General features: G+C 40.4%; 1 protein-coding gene across 4 annotated transcripts in view; it reads left to right on the top strand.

The window, feature by feature from the left end:
- NFKB1 (nuclear factor kappa B subunit 1) overlaps positions 1-27,612 on the top strand; it is an 80,932-nt gene that overhangs the window by 38,976 nt on the left and 14,344 nt on the right. For 3 of the 4 annotated variants that reach the window (XM_019526235.1, XM_019526236.1, XM_019526234.1), the window contains exons 6-14: positions 5,588-5,736; positions 7,934-8,097; positions 9,815-9,973; positions 12,202-12,306; positions 15,742-15,833; positions 16,757-16,895; positions 18,565-18,693; positions 20,652-20,741; positions 22,000-22,191. In XM_019526235.1, the coding sequence (XP_019381780.1) occupies positions 5,588-5,736; positions 7,934-8,097; positions 9,815-9,973; positions 12,202-12,306; positions 15,742-15,833; positions 16,757-16,895; positions 18,565-18,693; positions 20,652-20,741; positions 22,000-22,191 (1,219 nt within the window). Of the gene's footprint in view, positions 1-544; positions 642-5,587; positions 5,737-7,933; positions 8,098-9,814; positions 9,974-12,201; positions 12,307-15,741; positions 15,834-16,756; positions 16,896-18,564; positions 18,694-20,651; positions 20,742-21,999; positions 22,192-27,612 lie in introns of those variants that run through there. The other variant, XM_019526237.1, reaches the window with a different exon arrangement.

Here is a 27,612-nt window from a genome sequence, read left to right as displayed (position 1 = left end):
TCTTCCACTTCTCCTCCCTTCCTACATTTGACAGCCATGAGGAACCATTATATTAATCTGGTCTGGCCTTCTTTATAAAAAATATCATAGAACTTCATCCTTAACCCCTGAATTGAGACTATTACTTTCAGTTGAGCTGGTGCAGTTTTAATATAGCTTCACATATCAGGAAGGATTTACACTTACTGCAACAGTGCACCCAGAAATCAGTAATGTGTATACCATAATAAAGAAAATCTTGTGGGCATGTGCAGCCTCATGGAATTAGTCTCATGTGCCATTTTATATTTGTACACCAGCTATTATTATTATTATTATGATTATTATTATTATAACACAATCATCAGAGCACGCTACAGAAAATATTAAATTAGGCATGTGTGATTGTTCACTATGGGGCATCTCCATTGCAAGAAAAGTTAATTTTCAGTTACATGCATGACAGCACTGGAGAACTAACACAAGATGAACATCTGCAATTACTTTTATTTTTGTTGTCTTTATACAAGGAACTCAACACAGAAAACTGTGATGTATAAAACTTGACTGATGGCATTATAATGCTCCTAATCTTCATGTTCATAAGAATAATGCCAGATGAAGAAGAAGGTAGAGCATGTGTAGCATGCAGATAACTAAATGTAAGCCTACACATGTCTTTCAAGGCATTCTTACAACACAAAAGTGAAACGTGACTAGCCTATGTTATCTGTTTATTGAAACATCTGAACTGCTTTATTCATAACTTTTTCTCTGCTTATTTTATGTACTTGGAAAGTTATCACAAGACATCCACAAGAATTGTTGTGTGGAAAATACTCATCTATCTTGCATAGACAAACACTGCTGGCTAAACAAACACCTTGCTGGGGTCGTTTGACCCCAGTACTCTTTCCTGCCATGGCAGGGGGTCGGACTTAATGGTCTGCTCAGGTCCCTTCTGACCCTACTAACTATGAAACTGGGTGCTTAGGTCCTGAGCCATGCAAACACACCCATAAACTCAAGTATTATTCTTGAATTGCCAAACCCATTGATGATGTGCTGAAAAAGGAAAGTACTAGGAAGCTTTGTATTTTTCATCATTTGGGTTGACCCTAACATACCTTGACTCTAGAAAGTGTTCCTATTAAAATTAGTGAGATTACAGACTAGTATTTTTTTAAGGATTCAGTTAACATGTCTTCCTGGAGAAAAAAAGAGAATTATATGAGTTTTCTTCCCATAGAAATTGAACTCTAGCATAATTGATTATGGGATTTAAGTATATTTTAAGAGAATATTTATACCTCAGCTGCTTAATGTGACTAGCCAAACGTGATTGATATTAATATCCAAGCATAAACAAAATTTGCCATAACAACTCTTTGCCTCTGTTAAAATTCATTGGATCAAATTCTGCCAAGGCTTAAGTCAATGAGAGTTCTTGTATTTAAGCCACTGACATCCTTAGACCAACATTTGGGTTCTTAAAGCTGAGAACTTAATTCTATATGAGTAGCTTGATTTTTTTTTCAGGGGAGCTGAAGATCTGCAACTCCCATTGATTTCAGTCAGATTGGATCACTTGTGTGCTACATTTTTAGGCATCAAGTCTGAAAATCCTAGTCTAACACTGTCAAACAAAAGCAAATTCAGACAGCTATTTAAATATGTCCTACTTCTGTACAATACCTAAGGCTTTCATCCTGCATATACCTATGGGTGGAAATAGCTAAACAGAGGTCTAACAGAACTGTCCCTTCTGATTTGAGGTGTGTTCTTTCTGGTTGCTATAAATTAAACTAATTAGCAAGTAAGGGGGATTAACAGTTTTTGCATTTTGTTTTTATGTATTCCACATAACTTTTATGGTTAGCTTCACTATTTGCATTTTGTAGCCTACCAGGCAGTTATGCTCCCTGCTCACATGAGCAAGAGGCAAAACATCTCTAAAATAGGGAAGTGTGTTTTATAAACCCATAACATTAGCTGGAATTTGGACTTGGGAAGCAGAGAAGTAACTGAAAGTGCTTTCAAACGATTGACTAGATTTCAAATTGACTGTGTACCTTTAATCTCTAAACCAAATCTGTCACTTAAAAATGCTGTAGACTCACATTTCTATATTTGATTTAATCAGAAGAGAATGCTGCTTTTTGAAATACTGGATGCAGAGAAAACTTTATACTATTCCTGGATTGCCTCTTTTTTTTTTTTTCTGCCTTTCATTTGATCCTCATTACCATGTTAAAACTAAAATATTTGGTTATTTCCTTGTTTGTTTTGGTTTATGAACACTACAAAACAGAAATATTCTGCTGGTACAAGTGTTACTATTCTTGTTGCATTTTATCTTCTTTTATATTGGCATCCTTTAAGTATTCAGTACCATTACATTTTATATAATTTTCTAGAAACAGTATATACAGAGTCTGTCTGTCACCATATTTCTGAGCTCTTAGTATTAAGATTTGGTTAGTTCATATGTAAATTACCTGTTTTCAGATTTCAGGGGTGTTGGTTATAGCCATGTTAGTCTAAGGACATGGGCAACAAGGTTCCTTGGGTAAATCCAATATCTTTGCGTTGGTCTAATAAAAGATATCAGATTTTCCCAAAGAAGCTTGTCTGTTTTCAGATGAAATTTTGAATTAATTGTGAAATACTGTGAATGTTGTCCACAATTCAACAGCAATATTGAAATTGAACATACTGATACACACATTGAACATACTGTTGAATATTGAAATTGAACATACGGATACATACATTGAACATACTGTTTCAGTGTGGTTTCTACAGTTGATATAGAACTGCTTTAAACTCTTCTGGTATGCCAAGATTACACACCTTAAAAATGATAAATATTAATGTAGGTGTATAAGATCAGGGACATAAATTAGAAATATTAATATAGGTATATAAGACCAGGGAATCTGCATATGTCAAAAACAGGAAACAAGAAGACCTGTTCTATAGAGTTGTTACCATTGCTGCTGCTATTGAGATTTATGTAACAATTTTTATTCTCAAATCACTCTGCAAACATTAAGTAATAATCATCATACCCTCTTGAAGGTGGCAAATAATTAGTATTATTTACCTTTATTAATAAGAAAAGTGAGACAATTAAGTTGTGTATGACGATGAATAATCCAAGGCTGTAGGTCGATTCACAATCGGAGTTAGGATTACAATTTCAGAGTTCATATTAGTTGCATTTAGCCCACAGCATACTTTCACAACTAGCATCATTATAGAATAGTACAGTCAAGAAGCATTAAGTGTACTTTTACATATATGCATGCCTCCTGGAACAGATGTTTTTAGTAGTCTGTTGGAGCAGTGGGAGGGCACTGAGCAAATGCTGAGGCTTCCAACTGCTATGAAATGGAACTGGGGTGGTGGTGAAAGGGCAAAAAGAAAGTGAGCAAGACCAGTTATAGTGAAATGGTGATTTGTGGGCATCAGTGTCTTGCCCACCTAACAAACTGAAATAATTCATTGCAGGTTTGTTCACTACCTTTAAAGTTTACCATCACCCTTTCATATCCTTGTGGATAAAATCTACACATTCCTGTTGTACAAAAGGATTTTGCTTGAGGGTTGTTATTCAGTGTTAAACATGAAGAAAGACTTACTGATAAAATGGTTAGTTAAGGAAGTCAAACTAGGGAAGGCTGTGTAAGAGATGCTGGATCTGACAAGTTTGTACTAGGTATACTTTGAAAGATATATATAATTGATAATAGAGCTGATTAATGCAATATGGAGAAACCTAGATGGAGATCTAAAAGATATAATGCACAAAGTAAATCTCTTATAAATAGATAAGTAAACTAAATTCCTTATATAGTTCAGGGCCCCTCTACATGTGCAGGTAAAGGTGCAATGGGATCTAATGATGATCCACAGTCATGCCACCTGCCATGCCACAGGTGCATGGCAGGAGGTAGGTGCATTGTGGGATTGCTCATTATATCCCATCGTGCCTTATTGCCAGTGCAGGAGGAGCCCCAGGAAGCCCAGCAGCAGGGGAACTTCTGGGAGCGTGAGGCAGCATCAGCAGCCCTGAAGCTGACAACGCTCACAGGGGGAGCAGTGTTCCTTGCACTGTCTTCACTGCAAGCCCTATACCTTACAAGGCTCACGGGAGGGTCAACATTCTTCCCATTGCAAGCACTGCTGCTGCTAAGGCTCACAGTGGGGGAAGTATAGGAAACACTGCTACCTCTATGATCTTTGTCAGCTGTAGGTCTGGCAATAGGTGGTGCCTCAGTCGCTGGGGCCCCCAGCCACAGGGAAGTACTTGGCCACACGTTCAATTAATGCCGCGACTAGTACAAGCTATGAAGTTATTGCACCTTTTTGTGGAATAACTTTGTAACTTTTTGCTTCTTTTATCATGCCATTAACTATTTGAATGTGTAGCTGGATCAGAACTTAAGGCACGATTAACTGGTTAATCGTGCCTTAACTGTAGTATGTAGGAGGGTGGGGGATCTGCTTTTAAAAACCTGCAGTTTCTAATACATAATACTACTCTTTTATAGCTACCACTTAAAAACCTGTGTCAGAAGGGTAGATATTACAAGAAACTGTGGTGGAAACAGTTCTACACCAGAGATTAGGCCTGTGGAGCTGTATCGCCTAGCCCACAGGGCTTCCTACAGGTCTGGAAATGTCATAGTAGGGGAGCAGGGGCAGCATGAATTGCTCCAGTTTGCTAACAATGCCACTGATCGTCCTGCTGCCAAATTTCTGAATCTGTGGGGAGCCCAGTGAGCTAGATGTGCTAGAGCTTTGAGTGCTGGATTTGATCTGTGGACCAACGCCTGCACATCTGATTCTACAACAGTGGTACCAAAGCTTACAGTTTGTCATAGCCTTGACCATGTATAGTATAGTCTTAGGCACAGATTTAACTGTATTCTCATGTATAATTCAGTGAGACCACAATGGGCCTGTGCACACAAATAATATTAAACATGGATTCAATGCTTCCAGGTGCCATGTGGGAATGCAGTGTTTTAAATTAATATAGAATTAATTTCATTTCAGATGTCTCACTGTAAAACTTCTGCCAGAGAGGGTTATTGTAATGAGAATATAACAATATTTTAAAGGAATGTAGTAGTCTTCATAATGTTGTTAAATTTCTTCACCACTTGCACATTGGGCAAAACATTGTTTTTCATTTCAAACATATACCATTTTCTTTAATCATCTTAATATGCAGTGTCAGTAAAATATAGTGAATGGAATTTAATCTCTAAATTAGTCTGGTATAAAAGATCTAAGTAAAACATTTATCTTCCTGTTAAAAAAGAAGTCGGTACGTCAACATTTTTATTTTCTTATGAATTATGTTTAATCCTGTCATTTGTGTTGTTTTCACTTTTAATTTTTTCAAAAAAAATTAGAAGACTTCTGTGTGATTAAATGATTTTATCATATCAAACCATCTTATGCGTGTTTCTGGTAGAAATAGATATTGATTTCCTATATGTGAATTTGTATGCTCAGATTTAGTAGTGTTATAAAATATCTGGATGAAACCAGAATCTGTTCAGTTTTTTTAAATAATTGTTGCCCTTGTTCGCAGATCTGCAATTATGTTGGGCCTGCAAAAGTAATCGTTCAGTTAGTCACCAATGGGAAGTCTGTCCACTTGCATGCACACAGTTTGGTGGGTAAATATTGTGAAGATGGAGTATGTACAGTTAATGCAGGACCAAAGGATATGGCGGTAGGGTAAGTATATTGACATGTCTGTGGCAAACATTTGTGGTGGACAGAGAATCAAATATTAAAAAATAGTTATTTGTGAGGGTAAAAATGTATTAGTCCTTCATTTTCTGCTCTGTTCTTTTTCTTAGCTTAAAATACAGGAGTAAATTTGGTCTGTTTAACCCAGCAGATAAGCATTGAAATGTCAGAAGTAGAGATGTATCTTGAAATTATTATAATCTAGAAAATTAAGCAGATAATCATTAATAGGAATTTGGTGAGCTTAAGTCACTTTTTCTGTATTATTCAATATGCTTTTAAAACGTTTAAAAAATGTAAGTATATTGCTTAAGAAATGGAGGAGGCAGAATTATGAGAGAAAATCTGGATATTTTAAATTCTTACCAATATTGCATTTCTTTTAAATTTTCAAGTCACCTTCAATAGGTGTTAAGAAAACATACATGATTAAGTAAGAAATTAAAAATTAATTAAGAAATTTAAGAGGTATAAACATGCTGTCATTAAATTACTAAAAGCTGTGTACAGTTAAAACAATAAAGACTGTACCAAAGTCATGATTAGTTTGTTCTTGTTCACTTAAAACAGTATCTGTTTGTATTAGTTTAAAGTACTCAGGCTTATAAATTTATATTTTCAGGTTTCAAGCTAAATTTGTAGATCAGGTTTCAGGCTGACTGCTGTAAGTTTCATGGTCTATGGCATGTCTTTGGTGAAGATGAAGTTTTCTAAAATTGGAGAGAGGGAGAAAAACTTTCAAGTGTCTGAAGTTTGTACCTTTTTGATGTTTAAAGCCCAATAGGCTAACCTAACTTTAATTATGGCAATTTAAATAACTTTGTTTGGATACTCTTTTTCATCTTGAAAAGGGCTTTTATTTTCCCCCTGTAACCTGTCTGGCTTTCCATGAGATAATTAGCATAATCATTCCTGTCCGTACGAAAACTGGATTATTGTCTCCGTGGTCATGCTTCTAGATGTAACTAGTGATTCTGAATGTGTCAGCAGCTTTTTTTCAATATAGGTCTTATCTTCTAATTTTCCACTACTTGCAGTGTCTGAATGGCCAGAACCTAGTACAGGCAACCCCCGCTTAACGCTGTTTAACTTACTGCTATTTCACTATAACATGCCTTTGAAATTGATACCTGATTTCACTTAGCGCTCAGTGAGTTTCATTATAATGCTCCTGGTCACCACCTTGGGTCATTAAAAACAATTACGATTGCTATCTTGGGTCGTCAAATACTTTCAGTTTTGCTTAATGCTTGGTTTTTCAGGAATCAATTAAGAGTGCTAAGCAGGGGTGCAGAACAGTTTAACCTCCTTCGACATCCCATTGCTAGTCTCAGAATTGATGTTCTCAGACAGCAAACTTTTAAAAAAGTTAGAACAGGAAATTGTGGAACAAGAAATCATCCACAGACTGTGTTAAGTGTGGTTTAAACAGGGACTATGGATTCTTATCCCATTACCTGGAGTAACTTTTGTGACCCATTTGTTCCTATGGTTTTTTTGCTTGTATGCCTCTCCTAATACTAACCCCCTCTCCCTTTCCCCTCCCTCACTTCTTCCCATCTTGTGTATTAAAATCATTCACTTCACTTTATAAACTACTCTGTGCTTGTCCTTTGGTGAAGTGAGCACTACTTTGTGCATCTGGTGAAGTGAGCTTGAGTTCACAAAACCTTATGATCTATGTACATATCTTATTTAGTTAGTCTATAAGGTGCATATCTACCCTGCTCAGTGCCTAATAAGCATCATAATAAAAAAGTTCTTGTCCTTTAGACAGCATTGTACTGGTTTTAGTTTGCTCCCAAAATCCCGAATTCCTGAGTTTGCTCATTTTTTGTCATTGCCAAAATCAAGTTGGAGCATGTAATGAGTATCAACATTTCAAAGATTTCCTAAGTTGCATCCACACCATAACCATATGTACAAAACAAGTTACTGCTTATGCAGATGTATAGTTCAGTGTGAAGTCATCAGGTTTGAAAAAGCTACTGAAGCACCCGCATTTGAAAATTTGCTTTTGAGAACGCAGTACTGCCTCAGTAGTCTAATGACCTTGGAGTTTTTCCACTAACTTTAGTGGTTTTAAATCATGTTCTAAGCTCTTACGGTAACAAAGAGAGACTGCATACTGCAGCTTGTGCATAAGGAACTAAAAACGTTTCTCATGATCATATTTTTCTAGGTTTGCAAACCTTGGAATACTTCACGTCACCAAGAAGAAAGTATTTGAAACTCTAGAAACACGCATGATAGATGCCTGTAAAAAAGGGTACAATCCCGGACTCTTAGTGCATCCTGAACTTAATTATCTCCAAGTAGAAGGATGTGGAGAAAGACAATTATCAGGTAAGTGAGAAAGTATCTTTGGCTTGTATGGCACGCCTGCTGAAAACTGGTTTTAGCCCTGAGAGGATTGATTCCCAGCCAGGATAAGGCCTAGGCAGAAACATCGGTTTTGAGAGGCTTGCATGCTTTTAAGGGTTGGTCTGTTGCCAACATGCAGTTAAAACTAAACTATCTGCCAGCATTGCCACCATTACTGCCAACCATAATGTTGCTTAATAGGCTGATAGTTGGAGTCATGTTGTATTGTTATTGTGAATCATCAGAACTTATTGATGGTTATAAAGAGCTCTGAAAAAAGCATATCCCCCCTTCAGTCCCCAGTTCATGCACATCCTTGCAGTCTAGAATCAGCCTTATTCCCAGCAGTAGCATACAGTTAATGAAGGACAGAAGGGCCAATTCCACTCTATGGCAAGGGTTTTCAGCCTTTTTTAACAAGTGTACTCCTTCTGTCTCAGAGTTTCAGCTCATGTATCCCTTTATATTAACATTATTTGAGGGGGAGGGGGCTGAGTGCACACATGTGCATATACAGGTCCCCCATCCGCCCAGCAGGTATGTATGTAGGGGAGGGGAAAGGGCCACATGGGTGCAGATTGAGGGCCCTGTGGTGAGGGAGGGAGTGGGGCACAGACAGGGGCAGGGGCTGGAGTGAATGGAGCCCTTGCCAAGTCAGGTCATGGGACAATCAGAAACCAGGTGGCTCATCCAGGGGTGGGGCGGGGGTGAGCTCCCACTGCTGTGCGCACCCTGGTGGAGGCCCAGGGGCCATGTGTCCCCCCTGATCTGTGTGTGGGGTGGAGGTGGCTGCCGCTGCACACTGGATTTTGCGTGGTGCTGCAGCTGCCCGGGAGTGGTGCGATACGACATGCGTGCCATGACCGGGCGGGCAGGGGGCACAGCACAGCTCAGTGGCGGCAAGCACGTGACATCACACCACTCTCAGGACAGTTGCAGTGGCATGCAAAGCCTATGCACAGATCAGGGGGGCACATCTCCCCAGGGCCTCCACTGGGGTGCATGCAATGGTGGAAGCCCCCTGTACGACCTTTTTAAGTACCCCTAGGAGTACGCATACCCCCTGTTGACAACTGCTGCTCTACAGCACAGGCCAGTAGTTGGCAAGTACCTCTTGCTTGTTAATATTCTCTCTATGGAAGGCCTGGGCTGCACGTGCCCAGAGTCACTCCTAGGCATGCTTCCTCGCAAGTGCTAGGGGCAGCTTTATGCTGGATATACTACCAGGTTTCTGGGTTTTGATACTTGCTGAGCAGGAGCAAGTGTGGAATGAACTTCTCAGCTATGTTCCTGGGCTCTTCATGGAGGTAGTGCAGACTTGTCTGTAGGGTTGGCTTCTCAGTGTAATTCTTGGTTAAACAACTGCACTATCTTATATGGGTGAACCTTGCCCTTTTCTGTCTTACTCCTGCCTATTTTAAACTCCAGAAAGCTAGGATTGTACCATTTTCAGGTCTATGAAGTACCTGGCACAATTTTGAGTAGGTAAATAAAAGCAGATAGATAGGGAAGTAATTTTATATGTTACAGTAAGTGCAGCATCCTATGACTTGCCCCTCCTCAAATTTCTTAAAGACTTGAAGCTGCTGGTTAAGATGGTAATAACCAAATCAAAGCAGTTTTTGGTGAGAATTGTCAATACTTTTTGGAAGTAGGATTCTTTTTGCATAAATTTATCTGTGCCATTGACTGGTTCCAGATCGGGAAAAAGAAATCATTCGCCAGGCAGCATTTCAGCAGACAAAAGAGATGGATCTCAGCGTGGTGCGCCTTATGTTCACAGCCTTCCTCCCTGACAGCAATGGCTGCTTCACAAGAAGACTTGATCCTGTCATATCAGATCCCATATATGACAGCAGTGAGTACAAAAGGATTGACTTTTATTTTTTTTTTTTGTAATTACAAGTTTCACCTCTTTCCCCTTAGCAGCACAGAATATAGGAATGACTTTACTGGGTCAGACCTAGGGTCTGTCTAGTGTCCCTACTCCAAAGAGAGTAGTCAGTAGCAAAAATTGATGTGCTCCACTAGAAGCCTTTCTGCATTATATGGTTAACAAACAAACCCTGACTCTTGAAGTAGAATCCCAAAACAAAAACACCAGGGTATATGCTAACAACAGATACTGAGACACAGGTACCAATGTTGTGCAAAAAACAACAAAGGTATTGCAATTTTTTTAAAATAGTTACATTCTATCCAATTCTGATCTCATAGGTGTACACTTGAGGTAACTCCATGGAAGTTGGTAAAATAACTCCTAATTACATCAGTGCAAGTGAGAACAGTATATGGTTCTGATTAATGAAAGGAAAAAGGTTCTGGAGAAAAATAATTAGGAAAATAAGAAGCTGGTCTCCGTACTCCCTCTAGACACATTATGTCTCTTCCTACTTTCCAGTAGTCAGGGATTGGCTTAAACCCTGAAGTATGAAGTTTTAATATTACTCCCACAATTTTTGGTCATTGTTAATTCAGAATATCTAGAATTATCATACTGTTTGTATAAGAATCCTGTTGCCTTTGGCATCTTAACAATGATTTTGGCCTCAACTTCTTGACAGATTAACAGTCTAATTACATGTGTGAAAAAGCATTTCCTTTTAGCATTTTTGAATTTGCCATCTTTTTAATTTAATTGACTGTTTGCTTGTTTTTGTGCTTTGTGACAGGCACAGTAGTTCTTGATCTGCCTTTCCTAGGTCGTCCACTATTTTATAGTGGTACTTTTATCATATCCCTTCTATTTGTGTCTCTTTTCCAAGCTAAACAATCCAAATATTTTCAGTATCTCCATGTAAAAACTTTTACCACCTCTGAAGTGTCTCTAATTTTTCAATACTCCTACCTACTGCCATGCATTCGGCAATAATTTGGAAAGAGCGTATAAAGGAATGATACAAGTATGTAATATGTATTACTTTCAGGCTCTGGAAAAGGAAAAGTCAGACTTCTGATCTGGAGTCTGAATTGAAGTACAGAGCAGTATATTTAAGGAGTGTCATTGATTTTCTTCAGCAACTGCTACAGTTTCAGTTTGATTTCGTTACTGTAATAAACATGTCAGTATAAAGCAAAATACTGAGGGGAGGGTAGAGTACAAGTTGAACTAGTTACAGCATGCACTAAGCCACACTAAAAGGAAGTTGATGTTATCCTATGCTTTTTTCAAGTCTGAGCATCAAAGTCTACCTTCTGTTTGTGAGGAGGGTAGAGGAGGAAATGTACCTCCTTCTCTTGCTATTAAATGTCTTATACTGATGACAGTCATTTGATAATCTGAGCCCATCAAATGAATGTTTGGGGTATTTTTTTGTTGATTTCAAAAGAACTGGGTTATATTCATTCTTTTAATGTGTTTTAAAGTAAAGTTAGTCCTTTTGAGTGGTGCCCCTGAAGTTATCCTCCACAGACCAAGTACAGCTAGTGGCAGAGAAAGCATCTGCCACACTGCCCTGGCAGTCTATCTCATACATGACCTAGAGGTACAGTGCTTTTTTTATGGGGAGATGGTAGTGCTGTTTCCATGGTGCACGCAACCCTTGGCCTCTCTGCTAAAAGTAGTAAGTGTCCATGTCACAAGTGGGCTTTGTGGCCAGAACCCCAAGTTGGACAGAGATTAAAAATTATTTTCATGTAGACTGTACAGCAGAAACAAGAGATTTAAGAACAAAGAGAGAGCTACTTTTCATTGTTGTTGCATTAGCACATGCCAGGAGAACAATAGAAAAAAATATTCTCCATTCTCATCTGTCTTTCAGCCAGTGTAGAGTTTGAGATTTTGATTCACCTCTACATTACTTTACTGCTACAGTGGTAGCGCTGTAGTAACACTGCAGTGAGTGAAGTTCTACTGTAGTCAGGAAAAATTCTCAAGCAAGTCAGCCTCCTTTGCAGGGAATTATGAGATCATACCTTTTCCAAGTAATGGGTTTATTCTTCTCTTTCATTAAAACAGAAATTCAGACTGTCATGTGGATCTTTTTTGTGGCTTAGCTTTTATCATATTTCTGTGCTTTCTGTTTAGCCTAGAATTGTCATCAGAGAAAATGATATTTTCTTGTTTTAACTCATCCCTTTCAACAGAAGCCCCCAATGCATCCAATTTAAAGATTGTAAGAATGGACAGAACAGCAGGATGTGTGACAGGAGGAGAAGAGATTTACCTTCTCTGTGATAAGGTTCAAAAAGGTAAAGGTTCCAAACTGTCCAGTGTTTCAAGTCAACCCATTTGGTTAAAGTTATTGATGCTTTTTTCATGTAACCAGTGCATAACACTTGCAGTGATGGACTAATGTGCAGTGGGGCTGAGCTACCACAGCTCCCACTGACTTCAGCCCAATTAGCAAGTTCTCGGCATTTCTGAAAATCAGATTAGCAGTTGTTAGGATTAATGGGTGAAAAGACTTCCCACTCCAAAGTAGATGGATTTATGTTGGGGTTTGAGATGGTTTGCAGGTCTCCTTCTCAAAGCAGCAGGCAGGGGTTAGGGTACCACCTCAGTCCCTTTTAAAATTTGTATTCTAGCCCCTAAGCTGCTCATGGATTTGGTGAAACATCAGGTATATATAGTTCTGGACTCACTGTCCCCACCCCGTGGCCCCCAACAGCTACAGTGACCAATGTGAGCCGCACCTGCCCAGCTCTGCTGAAAACTGCATCTTATATACGTAGATGTCAGAGCAGCTGAACATGAAGAATTACAGTGCATGTGCAGTTTGAGACATCCCACTGACTCAGAGCAGCAAACACTACTCTTGGTCTTCTGTATTTCCAGGATCAGAAACTAAGTGTGGGCTTGAACACCTCATTTTAGATGCACAAATGTAAAGATATTAGCTATTGGTTGTTTACACAATTCTGATTCCCAGCTCACATGAATGGAATTAAACACAAAAATTCGAAGATTTGAGTATTTCAAGCAATAGCGTGAAACAACTGGGCACCACTGCTCCAATTTAGATCTGTGGTGATGTGCTTAGTTTTCCACCTGACTAGAGAGTCAACTCCCTCCCATGATGTTAGGCTGATTCAAGCATTTCTGTTATTCCAGACTATGGTAAAGATGGGCATGGGAACATGCCACCCTGTTATCTAGGGAACAAACTGATGGAGTTTTGAGAATTTTTTTTTCCTCCCCTCTGTACTGTAAACCCTTCTGCTTTTAAGAGGATCAAGTAAAATGTAAGATTTCTTTAAAAGAAAAAAAAAAAAAGGATGACTAAATGGAAGCCCCAAAGTGGGGTTTCCCCTTAGCCTGTGTGGGATTTCCCCAATCCTATTGCCTCTGAAATCTTTGTGCTCTAAGAATGTCAACGCACAGGGCAACGGGGGGGAAGTAGTCATTCTCAGTCTTGCTGCTGACCGAGTCAGGGTTAGGAGGAAGCTCCAATGACCCTTCCCATCAATAGCACTTAGAAAATTTTATTACTTTTTTTTTGGTCAGTTTCACCTCCCTCCTTCCTCAATCTCCCTATTCATCTCCTTCCCCCCCATACCAAGAGAACCAAAGAAAGAGTATCCAGGGCACCCTATTTCTACTTCTCCTCAAAGAAGCTTGTGCAGAGATGGAACTTCTTTCTCTCTCCTACTACTTTATGACATGGAGATGAAGTGCGTTGCTGGAGTGTCTTAGCTCAGGACTGTTGCTGTCATGCTTAGCTCTAGTGCAGAAGTTACTCTTTTTTTTTTGTCAAAACTTGAACAGTTCAGGTTTGATTCAGTTTTCTGAATTTAGACGATTAGAAACGGGATTTTTGTCTTTGATGCCGTCATGTCTTTCTTCCTTGCAGTTATTCTATATAAAGTTGCTATAGAAATTCCTTTTAACCTTGGAATAAGAAGGGACAGAGGGTTTAATTTTCCTCTTACCTCTGTGTAAATAAACATTAACTCCAGTTAGGTCACTAGAATTATGCTGATGTAAAACTGGTGCAAGTGAAATCAGAATTAGACCTCATATAATACTTTAACATAATTGATCTACCGTATTTACTCCAATATAAGACAACCTTGATTATAAAACAACCCTCCCAATAATTAGATTCAATATATGGGAAACTTACAAATTTGTTATAATTTTCCAGGTATTGAGTCTAATTATGGGAGGTTTGCCTTGAATTTATTTTCTTCCCACTACTACAGCAGGGAAAATAAATCTTCCCTTGCACTCTGCCTCCACCCAGCTTTTTCCTTCTGCAGACCTTTCTCCCCTTCCTTACAGTCAGACCCTGCTCTTCCTGAACACACGGAAGTGAGCAGTAAATTTGAAAATACTGACTTTGAAATAAACATACCTGTAACAATTTGTGTATAGTACCCATAGACTTAGTTCATCCAGAATTGATGCATTTACCTTTTTTGAAACTGCTGCAACTTTTAACACAGGTACTCCATACGCATGTTTTTAAGCAGCAGTTTTGTACCTACAAACTATGCATGGTATTAGTCCAAAGCCAAAAGGTTCATGACTTATTGTACAGTTCATTGGGATGGACCCCTGCAGAGTCAACAGCATTTCAGGCCGTGATGACCCGCAGCGCAGCTCTGCTCAATACGTGTGTATACTGCAAATACCTCTACACAAAGGGTCCACTAATAGTTTGTGATAAGCTAATAGTGGGGCAACACTAATAGTTTGTGATAAGCTGAGATAGGGGTCAAAAGAGGGATTCTGGCTGAAGTGTTTGGAGCCCCATTTGGTGATGTTTGCCAGACATTTAAGGCTGGTGAGGAAATAGGAGTCATTGGAAATGGGAAAGAAAAGGCACTGCTCAGCTGTGGGAGTGAAGAGGATGTAGAACCGTATGCAATATAGTGGCTCACCATGACTTGGAAAAGAGTTGGTGCTAAAGAAAACTGCTCAGTGACTATTGCCATATATCTTATTCAGATAGGTTGACCTATCTTTGTGGTAAGTTCCTATCAGCATCTTGGCCTTTTTGATTAAGATCAAATGTAGTGCATTTTTGGCACTAAAGGGACAGTATCAAGACTGGCTCTGGCCCTCCCAGTGCCAGACTGGTATTGCGGTACCTCCAGGCCCAGTGCCATGTTTGTTGCAGAGGGAGTATCCACCCATTTTATAAGGGCCACAAAAAAAGGTCCTATCAGTATGTTTGTCCACTATGGGCCATGTATTCTATAGTAATGCTCAGTGTTGGCTGTGAATAGTCAACTTCATAGATGGTTTCCATTACTGAGCATGTGCTGCTTTTGGCAGCAGGTTAATGATGGGCAATATATTTAATGAGATTTCCTTGTATGCAAGTGTAAAATGAGGGGCTTCCCCCCTCACCCCCCCATGCTGGTTGAGTGGAAGAAATCTTATCCTGTATTTGAGTAAATATGGTATATAAAGATGACAAATGTATTCTTAATGTAGCATGTTACCACAGGAAAGAAATGTTGGGTGAAATTCAGCATTAGAAAGAATTCTTTTCCATTACCCTGAAATCTTTAATCTTCACTTTGCATATGCAGTATACTTTAATGCTAAGAAAAAAGTAAAATCTCCTGAAATGAGCTGTTAGAACTGCCATGCAGCATATTATTTTTGTTTTAGAAATAAAACTAGCCTAAAACCCATAATTTGTTCATTCATTAACTCTCTCCTAATCATCATAGATGACATTCAAATTCGTTTTTATGAGGAAGATGAAAATGGTGGAATGTGGGAAGGTTTTGGAGATTTTTCTCCTACAGATGTACATAGACAGGTAAGTGACCAAAGAGCTATCACTTGTGGATGACTTTCACTTCTGTAGAGTGTTAGTTGTGTTTGCCTGAATTCACACAGAAGGCTGGGTAGATTTATACCTAAAATCAGAGACACATAAGCCTCTGCTTACTTTCTCAGATGCTATGATGAAGCAAGCCAATATTCATAAAAGCTTCTCCAGCTCTAATTTAGTTAGTTTGTAAGGTACAAATCCGCCCTGCCTTCTTTTAGTTCTCTAGCAACTAAAACTAGATTGGAACCATTGAGGTTAATTCCCCGAACTAATCTTTCCTGTCATTAACTTCTTTTGGTAATTCTTCTGCCTCATTTAAAGATAAATGATAGATGCAGATGAAAAAAGTTAAAATCTTAATTAAAAGGTATCTGTAAAATGTGGTCCTTAAATAATAAAGGGATATATACCAAGGCAAAGAACTTCCATGGCAAAAATGAGTTAACTATTTCAGGGACGCTGAGAAATCTGTTCAGAGTGGAAAAAGTAACAGAGGAAAACCTAATAGCCAAGTATGATGCTTTAGTATCTCTCAAGGCAACTCAGCCTTTTAAAATGGACATTCATTTTTAATGAACTTCAAAGTAGAAATGAGAAATAAAACAGCGGTTTATATTTATGACAGACCAGTAGTGTAACTATGGGTGGAAAACTAGGGCATGAACCATGGGCACCAGCATAGAGGGGTTGCGAGAATGGAGCTGCTGCTGCTTCTGGTCCAGCACCAATCCAGCCACCGATGCCACTGCTATCCAGAGTGCAGAACCTTCTTGTTACCTCTCTGTCAGATCATGCAGAAATAATTTTCCTCCAAACTCCCACAAAGTTAAAAACCTTAAGATGTAAAGCAGTACCCTATTGCAGAAAACAGTGTCCCTGACTAATCTGCTGATCCATGTTGTTCACAGTTTGCTATTGTGTTCAAAACCCCCAAGTACAGAGATGTCAATATCACAAAACCAGCATCTGTATTTGTTCAACTGCGACGGAAATCTGATCTGGAAACAAGTGAACCAAAGCCTTTTCTGTACTATCCAGAAGTCAAAGGTAATTCGATCTGTTTTCATTTGTTCATGGGGAAATATCAGAGTTATTGAGTATTTGTGAGAAAGATAGGGCACACATTGGTCAACTTTCTCGTTTCTTTATTATCACCTTCAGAAAATTTCTTTATCACCTTCAAGGCATTTGACTATTCACGTTAGGCAGAAGTAGTGGAAAACTAATCACAGCCAAGTGGGTTCAGTTAGCTATTTTATATTGGATTACTGTGCAGTAAATGCATGAATATTTCTCTACAAAAAGTTACTGCCAAGTGGTGTCCCTTATAGTAGCAATACAGTGGATGGCACTCTTTCTTGGAGTTATCACTGAAACCCTGCTAGGGCATTTTGGTTCAAATGAAATGTAGATACAAAGGGCTGACTAGGGCTGGTGTTTTGCAATTCCCCACCACCAACATTTCACTGAAATTAGAGGAATGTTCTGAACCCTTATGTTCAATAAATAACCTGGGAATACTTTTTGCAAAAAGAGGGATGGTATTATTGATTATTTTTGTGTAAAAATAATGTAAGTAATTGGGTAAAGTAATTAGTTTCAGGAAACTTAAGCAGTGGATGAATATATTTTAAAGACTTTCATGCTGCAAATTAGTTTGATTGAAATATGAGATTGTGGTTAGTGTTCATATTTAATAATAGTAGGGTAGTGCCTCAAATCTGAGCACCACTGTACTAGGCATTGGGTACTTTTCTGACTTTCAAATGGGTTTTGTATCCCAATGCATGCCCAACTTATTGTACAGACTGGCATTTGGGGCAGGATTATTTTCCTGTTGAAAAGGTTTGAGTAAGCTTACAAATGTCTGTTTCCTGGGCTAGATACACTTTGGGGTCTTTTCTCTTCTGGGATGTGAATGCATTTTGTGCACATGCACATATATCTATATATTGTGAATGTTTGCAAATTGTGCATTCATATGTAGACCATTCCATATGCTGTCCCATATGCTCACCAGTTGGGTTTGGTGCTTAGACTGGTGTGGCTGTGCATGTAATGTCCTTATCGTATTTGTCACATGCCTCTTGGGAGTGAGCCTGTGTTCTCTTTGCTAGAATGTTTGTCACTATTCAGTGGCACCTCTTTTAATGAGTTTTGTCTTGCGTATATTTCATTCTATGATACGGGAAGTTTTTTGATTAGTTGATAAGGTGGTTTTTGATGGAGTTGAAGACTTTTGTTTAATATATAAATATAAACTATTTAAGGCATGTTTTGCCTTCAGCTCCTGAGCAGAGTTTGCTATTTTTATGTCCAACTTTAAACTCACCTTTAAGGTTTATTCTTCTGGCCTTCTGTGTTTTAGTTAGGTCTGAATATAAAAATTGCTGAATTAGCAACACAACCCTAAAAGAGAGAAGTGGAAGGCACAAGTACTTAGCATGTCTGAAAATCGAAGTGTTCAATAGTTTGACACTTATAAATCATGTGGCCATTTCTAAAATGCATTTATCTGTCAACCAAAACTGTGCTTTTGGTTCCCAAATGATAACATTTTCAAAAATTTTTGTTCCTGTATCACTTCAAATCAAACTAATGGTTTTTAGTAACATGTTCAGTTCAGTACCACTGCTCTCTTCTGTCTCCAGCTGGTCATTGAGAGAGAATTGAGTCACCTCTTTGTTTTTCTTTCATTCTCTTCCTTAAAACACAGACAAAGAAGAAGTGCAGAGGAAGCGACAGAAGCTGATGCCTAACTTTTCTGACAGCTATGGTGGAGGCAGTGGTGCAGGAGGTGGCGGGGGTGGAATGTATGGCAGTGGAGGAGGTGGTGCTGGCTCAGGTAAAAATAAAAAGATAATTGACATGAGTTTCCTTTAATATTTTGGGGTTTTTTTTCCAAGTGTTCATTACAGTAAAATAAACTTGGGAAATATCCCACATATCAATAGGTCTATGAAGCTTGATTCTCCTCTGTCATACTTACTTTGTACCAGTGTAACTCATTGCCATAATCAAGTAACTCTTGATTTTCACTGATATGAAAAGACAGTTCAGACTGGAATATCTCCTATAATTCCTGTTTTCATATTGGCAGCCAAATAATCCCTTCATTATTCTTTCCTTGTGGCTGTATGTCACAGATGTTATTCTTCTGGCTGAGAAGGACTAGATAAAAGTCCTTCATAGCTATCAGTGTCACGCTGAGAAATAAAGTACGGGCAGATATTTTTTTCAGGAGTGGGCTTGAATTAGTCTCTCCAGTGCTATTGTTCCTGCTGGCCTGAATAGCAAGAGACTAAAATTAATTGATTTCTCATCTATCATGCCTGACCAACCTGATTGCCTTCTGTGATGAGATGACTAGCTCTGTAGATGAGGGAAGTGCAGTGGATGTGATAAACTGGCAGGATCATCAGGCTCAGAGGGTAATAGTCAATGGCTCAATGTCTAGCTGGCAGCCAGTATCAAGTGGGGTGTTCCAGGGGATGTTCCTGGGGCCAGTTTTGTTAAATATTTTCATCAGTGACCTGGAAGATGGGATGGAGTGCACCTTCAGCAAGTTTGCCGATGACACCAAGCTGGGAGGAGTAGTAGATAGGCTACAGCATAGAGCTAGGATTCAGAGAGACCTTGATAAATTGGAGGATTGGACCAAAAGAAATCTCATAAATTTCAATTAGGATAAGTGCAAAGTCCTGCATCGAGGATAGAACAGTCCCATGTACCGGTACAAGCTGGGGACCAACTGGCTAAGCAGCAGCTCTGCAGAAAATGACCTGGGGGTTACAGTGGACAATAAGATGAATGACCCAACAGTGTGCCCTTGTTGCAAAGAAGGCTAATGGCAGTCTGGGCTGCATTGGTAGGAGTGTTGCCATCAAATCAAGGGAAGTGATTATTCCCCTCTATGTGGCATTGGTGAGGCACATCTGGAGTACTGTGTCCAGTTTTGGGCTCCTTACTATAGAAAGGATGTAGACAAATTGGAAAGAGTCCAGTGAAGGCAATGCAAATGGTTAGGGGGCTGGGGTACATGACTTCTGAGGAAAGGCTGAGGGACCTGGGCTTATTAAATCTGGAAAAGAGAAGACTGAAGGGGGATTTAATAGCAGCCATCAACTACCAGAAGGGTGGTTCCAAAGTGGATGGAGCTGGACTGTTCTCAGTGGTGGCAGATTACAAAACAAGGAGAAATGTCCTCAAGTTGAGCAAGGAAAGTTTAAGTTAGATATTAGGAAAAACTTTCTCACTATAAGGGTAGTAAAACACTGGAACAAGCTACCCAGAGAGGTTGTGGAATCTCCATCCTTGGAGCTTTTTAAGACCCAGCTATAAGAGCAAGCACAATTAGAATAATGTCACTATAATGTCCCTACTACAGAAGGTGCAGAGCAGCAGTTGTCAAACACTGGTTCCTAGGTCAGTTTACCACATGGTATTTGAATACGAATCCATTGTAATTCCACTGATTAAAAATATAGTAGTTGCACACCAAACCTGGTTTATGAGGTTTAGATGTGACAAACTAGCTTTAAAGGTCCTGGAAAATGCTGCAGTAGAGGATGTCACTAGTCAGGCATGTAGAATCTCCTCCAATTGCCAGGGTGGAGGGATGGAGAACTTGCATCTATTCAAGAGTATCTTGGTTTTTGTAGGATGGAAAAGCCAAAGAAGAAAATAGCAAGAACTGTACCTCAAATGGTACTTTGCAGGTTGAGTACATGATTCCCATATAGTGTCTGTTTTGCTTTGGAGGATAATTTTAGTGATTTTTTTCCCCTTTTATGTTGTTTTTAGGGTTTGGTTACCCTTCATATGGGTATACTGCTTTCGGAGGAATGCATTTCCACCCTGGTACAACAAAATCGAATACTGGAATGAAACACGGTAACAATAAAAAAAATAGCATTGTTGCATTAGTTCTCTTGAGTTAACCATCTGTATTCCAGGGAGTGATTGCTGTTAGTGGCTGTTGAAGTTAGATGAGGCTGGCGTGGGGGGTCTACACTGCAGTGTGCAGTATAGTATAGAGATACCCACACTAACTCTAAATGGGGCAGTTTAGGTACCAAAAGCTATGAAGTCCTAGCAACAGACTTCCAGACGGATTAAATTTACTCTGCTTCTTTCTAAGCTGGGCTCAAATAGTACCAAATGCTGTGTGTGTATGTATGCCCATACATCTCAGCATTTAACCATTAAAAGCTCAGTATTAGCCAACAATATCCCTCAGTACTTTCTTAGATATTGCAGTTTCCTTTGTCCTTAGAGTAGGAGTAATTGGATGGCAAATGCTGACCTTTGAATAGGGAACTGTATGTGTTAGTGACTGGATAAGGTTATTAAGATGGGAAAACTGTCTTCCCAGGGATTAAAAATTGACTGGTGGACTGTGACTGTGTTGGCATTATTGCCCACTGGAGGCCAGGTTTTCAACTATAGAAGCATTTTCCCCTCCCACACTCCTTTAAAGAATACAGGAGGCTCACTGCCCTTGCCCTCCTGTTTGCTGTAAGCTGCTCTCAAGGGAAAGCAACCTGAGAGCAGCCCTTTTGTCCCTTGGAATGCCCTGACCTGGCAAATCCTTCCATGGAGCGCACAACTTTTTGAAGCTGGGTAGGAGGGAGGCACATTCTCTGGTCCAAGTGGGGGAAGAGGAAACCTGTGACCACTTGAAAAATTAACAGAATGGGTGTGTTTAATACTTATACTCTAAACAAAGAGGAATCACTTCAAATCCAAGGCACTGAGAAAACAGTGTACAGGACAGGCTGTCAGATGCACCCAAGTCAATCTGAAATAACTCCATTGGCTCCCTATCACTCCAGCCTTTATATCACTGTATGTGAAATCAAAGTTCATGCCTACAGTTGCTGTTCTCTGCTGATATTTTTAACTTGATCCTTCAGTTGAGAAGCTGGTAAAGAGAACATCCTAAACACTTTAGTAATAGTTACATTTCTGTACTTTTCTTCTTGTACAGTGAGCTCCAGATTTTGTCTTGCTAGCATTTAACGTTAAAGGGCCTGATCTAATGAAGTCAGCAGATGACTATCTAGTGAGTTCTTTGAGTTCTGTATCTTGCCAGCAGAGCATTGATTGTCCTTTGCACAAAAGGGCTAATGCTGTTCATATCTATTTTCAGGGCTTTCAAGTGATGAACATGAACAACACAGGGAAAGCTGCAATAAGCACAATGACAAGCAGAATGTGAAGCATGGTGCGAAAAAGGAGATCTCAGGCAGGGATGACTCCCGACTCTGCGGTAATAAAGAGGAGGAGGATGCTACTTTGTCACATACAGCCCAAATAGATGAAGCCAACTCTAGGTTACAAGGTAAGAGAATAAACTAGTTTACTTTGGACCCTATTAATACCCTCTATAGGGTAGAACAGTTAAAGGTTTGGAAGCTCCACAAGTTCTGGCTCAGGGTCCACTTTTGCCAGTTTTTTTTCCTATGCATGTAGGATAGAATTTTGTTCTGAATTGGCAATGGCATGGGTTCACTCCCTGTCATTCCAGTGGGCTACCAGTTCTAGTGATAGTTTATAGATGCCTCTGTTCTACATCAGCCTCTGGGGTAATATTGCCTCTTCAGGTCACAGAGGCAGGTGAGATGACCTTCTTGGCCAGCTTTGGCATTGATTTTACACACTGTGAGATCCTATTGCAGTCAGCAGTTACAAATGTATAGGGACCTACTGAATTCATGGAGGAAGTAGGCTGCACGACAGCTCTTTTAATCTTGCAGGTTCTCCCATGCACCCTCCTCCCAGTTACTGATTGGTTTTGTGGCCCTGGTGACCCCACTGCTTGCTGCTTGACTGGCCAGGAGGGAAAAACAGTGTTGTATTTAAAATCATGGTTTTTGCCTCCCTGTCAATCAGGAACGAGGGGGAGGGGGAGAGGGGAGCATGCAGGGGAACCTGCAAAATTAAAGGAGCTGCCATGCGGCCCACTTCTGCTGTGAATTTGGTAGGTCCCTACAAACATATAAATTGTGAATTTATCTCTTGAAATTGTCTCTTGATATTTAGCTGGTGTAACTATCTGCAAAGAAAATGTTGTTTATACACTAGATGCATTGCTGTGCAGTGAATAAAGTAAACAATCATATCAGCACTGCTTCATTGCAAAATACTTCACACAACAAATCAGAAAAGAGGGAGAAAGGAAAAGGAAGAGGGAGTGGTTGACAGAAGTGCTATTGTACAAGGTTATGAATCCTTTGGCAAGTATAAGTTTACACGTCTGCTTTGGTAAGATTTTCTCTAGCTAATTCTTTGGAAAGAGTAGGTTTTGTTAAGAGTTAGATGACCTGATTTTTTTTCAAGGTCTAGAGCACCCATAACTCCTGTCAAGGTCAAAACTCCAAAAAATTTGGACATAGATGTCTTGGATTGTTTACTGGAAATGTGCTGCTGGTTAACGGTCAGAACAGAAATAAATGATAAGCATGGGCAGAGCTAGGGTTTTGAAAGTGGGGGTGAAGATGGTATGATTCATCGCTACATACACTATAACAGTCACACCTCCATCTATGGGGGACCCCTGGAGTCCCGGTTTCTCCCCATAGTGCTGCCACTCATGCCAGAGAACAGACTCAGGTTGCTCTAAGAGTTTCCTATCACAGCACCTCAGTTCTTCTGCCCTTACAGTGAACTCTGCAGTTGCAGTGATCTCTCTTAGCCCCAAGTCACCTCTACTTTTGGGTTATGGAAGAAATTGTATATTCCGCTTTCCGTAGAGTCAGCCTGGAGTATTGCTGACCCAGAAATCACTCTTTCCACCAGCAATCAGTAAGGAGACAAACAGCAAAATATATATTACATGGGATAAAAAAAGTATGTACCCAAAACAGACCATTGGTTTGGAGACAGAAAAGTAAAATAAGTACAGATTCCTACCCTCTTATCTGGCTACTCCTAGCCTTTCAGGAGAGTCCTTGCCAGAGTTTTTAGAAATAAGTCTTCCTACTGATTCTACCAGTCTTGGTAACTGGGGTCTCCCTGCAAAAACTTGAGATTCAGAAATAAATATTCTAACATGTCTGCACCCTAAAATATGTCCCAGGCTAGCCCCTTAATTAGCATTATTTTTGATCACCCATGAGTCACCAGAACCATCTCAAAGTTCCTAGGCACCCTAAGACATCTGTAGCTCTTTCAGCTCAAGGGCCATTACTCCCAGATGCCTTTTCTATTGTAGAGTCTGCCTCCATCATAGGGAGACAATGTGCAGAGGTGCCAATCCTACCAGTGGTCCCTTCTGTCTGCTGTTGTTAGTGGCAACTGGCCTGGCCCTAGAACACAAGGGCAAGAAATAATTGTCAGTTCTGCTTGCCCACTTCCTAAGTTCCCTGGCTAAACCATATCCCAAACCATAAAAATATACATAGCCAGCATAATATAATCCATACAATGGCACTGGTACAGCATAACACAGGATTTCCAATAAGACCACACATGCCATATCAGTACAGTAATGCTAGAAAACAATGATGTGCTGTGAACCCCGAAATATAACAGGGTTCCTGACAATAATACACTTTCCTCCTGGTAAAAAGAAACTAGAAGATTTAGTAATATTCTAGGGGCCCACGGTTATATTATTCAGTTTAAAATTGAAGCAAAAACAAATATAACTTTATTGGAATATGCATTGGTTTGCTATACTATAAGTATAAAAACACAACAAACTAGGCAAATAATAATCAAGTCATAAAAATTAAATGTATACATTATATTCAGATTCATAAAATAAAATCTAGCCACCTTGAGCATCTTGACAGTGCATCCAATGTTTCACTTAAGTTATTTCCACAACACAGCCAGTCCATTAAGATACCTTTCACCCATTGTTAAACCAAACCAAGGTTTAGGGATCTGGCAAGGAATTTTTTGTGATCTCATTGATTGGGCCAGCTGTAAAGTTGGGAGAGCTGTTGGACAAGAGCATGTATTCGATTTGGATTCAGCCTGAATTGAGGACAGTGATTCGATTTGTTGATTCAGATCACTGTCCCCAGTTTGATCCGGCCAAATCCAAATCTGAAGATTCGATGCTGATTTGGAGAATCAGTGATTCGGCTATAGACACAGCTTTAAATGTTTTTTCTACATACCTTGAAGTACCAGGCATGCCTGCAATGCTGGGGCAGATGGAGCATCCCACAGGAGCGCAGCGGGGGGGGCCCTGCATGCTTGCCAGCAAGCCCAGAAGTGGAAAGTACATCCCATCCACTTCTGGGTCTGCTGGGGAGCATGCAGGGGGAGCCCCGTGCATCCTCCCGGCTCGGCAATCAGCCGTGGAGGGACCCTGGGTGGCCCCCCAGACCCAGGAGGCACCAATCACCAAGCCGGAGGGACGCAGGGGGGCCCAGCAGACCTGAAAGTGGACCAGACATGCTTCTGGTCCACTTCCAGGTCTGCTGTTGAGCACGCTCTATTCGTCCCACTATCTCAGCATTCACGAGCCACCTGGTATCTTGAGGTATGTAGAAAAAACATTTAAAGCTGTGTCTATGTCCAAACCGTGGAATCTTTCCAAATCTCTCTGAATCGATTCAGAGGGTTCTGATCCAATTTGACTAGAAGAGATTAAAGGGTCTTCTGATTCAATTCAGATTTGGAGATTTGGCCACTGAATCAGGCCAAATCCCCACCAAATCGAATCAGGGACCGAAGCTTTGCACAGCCCTACCAACTATGCAGCTGGTCCAAAAAAAAGGTACCATAAAAAAATCCTTGCCTGAAGAACAGTAACTAACAACATGGCTACGATCTATAAGGTGTGGGACTGCAACAAGTATTGCAGGAATATAGTGAAGAAAGCTGAAGAGATGCAAGGTCCTGGGACAACTTAAAGTACTGCCTTTAAAGGCAAGACAGTACTTGCACTGCTGCTGTCCTGTGCACAGATGCAGGGTGGATCCCAGCTGGCCATGCATGTGGAAGAGCAGTCTCAGGACTCCGTGCTGCTTCACCCATTCCCTCTTGGCTTCAGAGTGGGTAGTTTGCTCCCTCATTGCAGCAGCAGTACTGGCCACCTGCAAGGGAGCAGGGAAGAGAGGGTGGGACTTTTTCCAGGAGCAGCATGTACCCTGAATGCTAGGAGCCTTGCTGGGGTTCCCGAAGCTTACCCTTTCCCCTTTAAATCTCTGCAGCTGCCTTCCTGACTTCCCTTTTACCAGCCCAGTCCATTGTCCAGGGCACATCAGGCTCCCTTGGCATAACTGCTGAGTGGTTCTCAGGAGTCAAAGTGGGGGTGCATCTGTGCATTGCCACCCCTCTGATAAGGAATATGCTTCTCTGACCACATGTAACATATGCATCTCTTTCATGAGGAATGTTTGCTTTTTGGTTTGGGATAGAGGAGGACATGTTATGTCATGTGCTATGTTATGGTTTCCTTGAACAATGCGACAAAGAACAGTTTGTAAAATCAAGGCCAGACAATAACAGGATTACACTGTTGAAGCCTACAATGGATAATTGCTTGGTTTTGAGAGAGCCTGTGGTACCCAGAGGGCAAGGGAAGAAATTGTGGTTTGCTAGTTCTGAGTGTTTAATGCCTTGATTAGTTGAGGTTTGGAAAGAATACAGGCAGAACTGAGTCCACAAAGCGCATCCATTGCATGGCTACTGTAATTTAGCAGTTCTAGACATAAGGGAATAATATATTTTCTGTGAGTTGTTTGTGAAGGATGGGGAGAGATTATAACTTATGGTTCAGGTCAAAGATGAGAAATTTAAGACCCAGGCTGTATTCCATAGCTCTGGCACAGACTGTATCCGACTTCCAAGTCACTTAAGCCCCCTGTACTTAGTTTCCTTATTTGTAAGATACTTACAGCAGGGGTGTCAAACATGCAGCTTTGGGAGGGGTGAGGAGCAGGACCTTCTGTGGCTGGAGCCAAGCATCCTGTCAAGAACTGGTGATGGAGCACCAGCAACACCTTGGGAAGGAGCCCCATGCCATGGTGTGTTCCCATGGCCATAGCCAAGCAGCCAAGATACCAGACCTTTTTCTGGCAGGTCTCAGACTAGAAGGGCCAGGGGGTAGGGGAGGTTTCATGGGCCAAATCCAACCCACGAGGCCAGCTCTGCACCATTCATCTGGCCCATAGAACAATCCCATACTACTCATCTGACCCACAGAACCAGATGAGTTTAACACCCCTGATTTAGGATGAGTTTGCTGATGCGTTTATAGGTTGCTTAGCTTGTGAATAAAGGAACTAGAAACTTAAAGCATTATTGTGAAAGTTCTGGAAGTGGGCTCCCTACCCAGCTGTTCTCAAACATGGTCTGGTACTATACATAATCCAGATTTATGCTTTTCCTGGGATTTTGCTTCATTATCAGACTGCAGCTCAAAACCTCTCCCCAACAAGGTATTGGAGATGCTCTGTTTGCCAGGGCACCTCTTTGGGTAACAAGGAACAATGGTCACAAACTGACAGAGAGCAGATTTAAGCGACACATTAGGAAGAACTTTTTCATGGTAAGGGTGGCCAAAATTTGGAACGGGCTTCCAAGGGAGGTGATACTCTCCTCTACCTTGGGGGTCTTTAAGAGAAGGCTGGATAGGCATCTGGCTGGGGTCATCCTTTCCTGCCCAGGCAGGGGGTCGGATTCGATGATCTGTTGAGGGTCCCTTCTGACCCAAGCATCTATGGATCTAACTTGGGTTGCTCCTAGGTTTCCTCCCTACTGGTGGTGGACTGCACTACTGTTACTGCACAGTCATTTAGTA

This window comes from Gavialis gangeticus, unplaced genomic scaffold (genome assembly GCF_001723915.1).
Source record: "Gavialis gangeticus isolate Ggan-Ray unplaced genomic scaffold, GavGan_comp1, whole genome shotgun sequence".
In the NCBI taxonomy this organism is placed as follows: domain Eukaryota; kingdom Metazoa; phylum Chordata; order Crocodylia; family Gavialidae; genus Gavialis; species Gavialis gangeticus.
The sequence above is the reverse complement of the archived record's forward strand: the minus strand, read 5'-3'. Positions and strand labels throughout refer to the sequence as shown.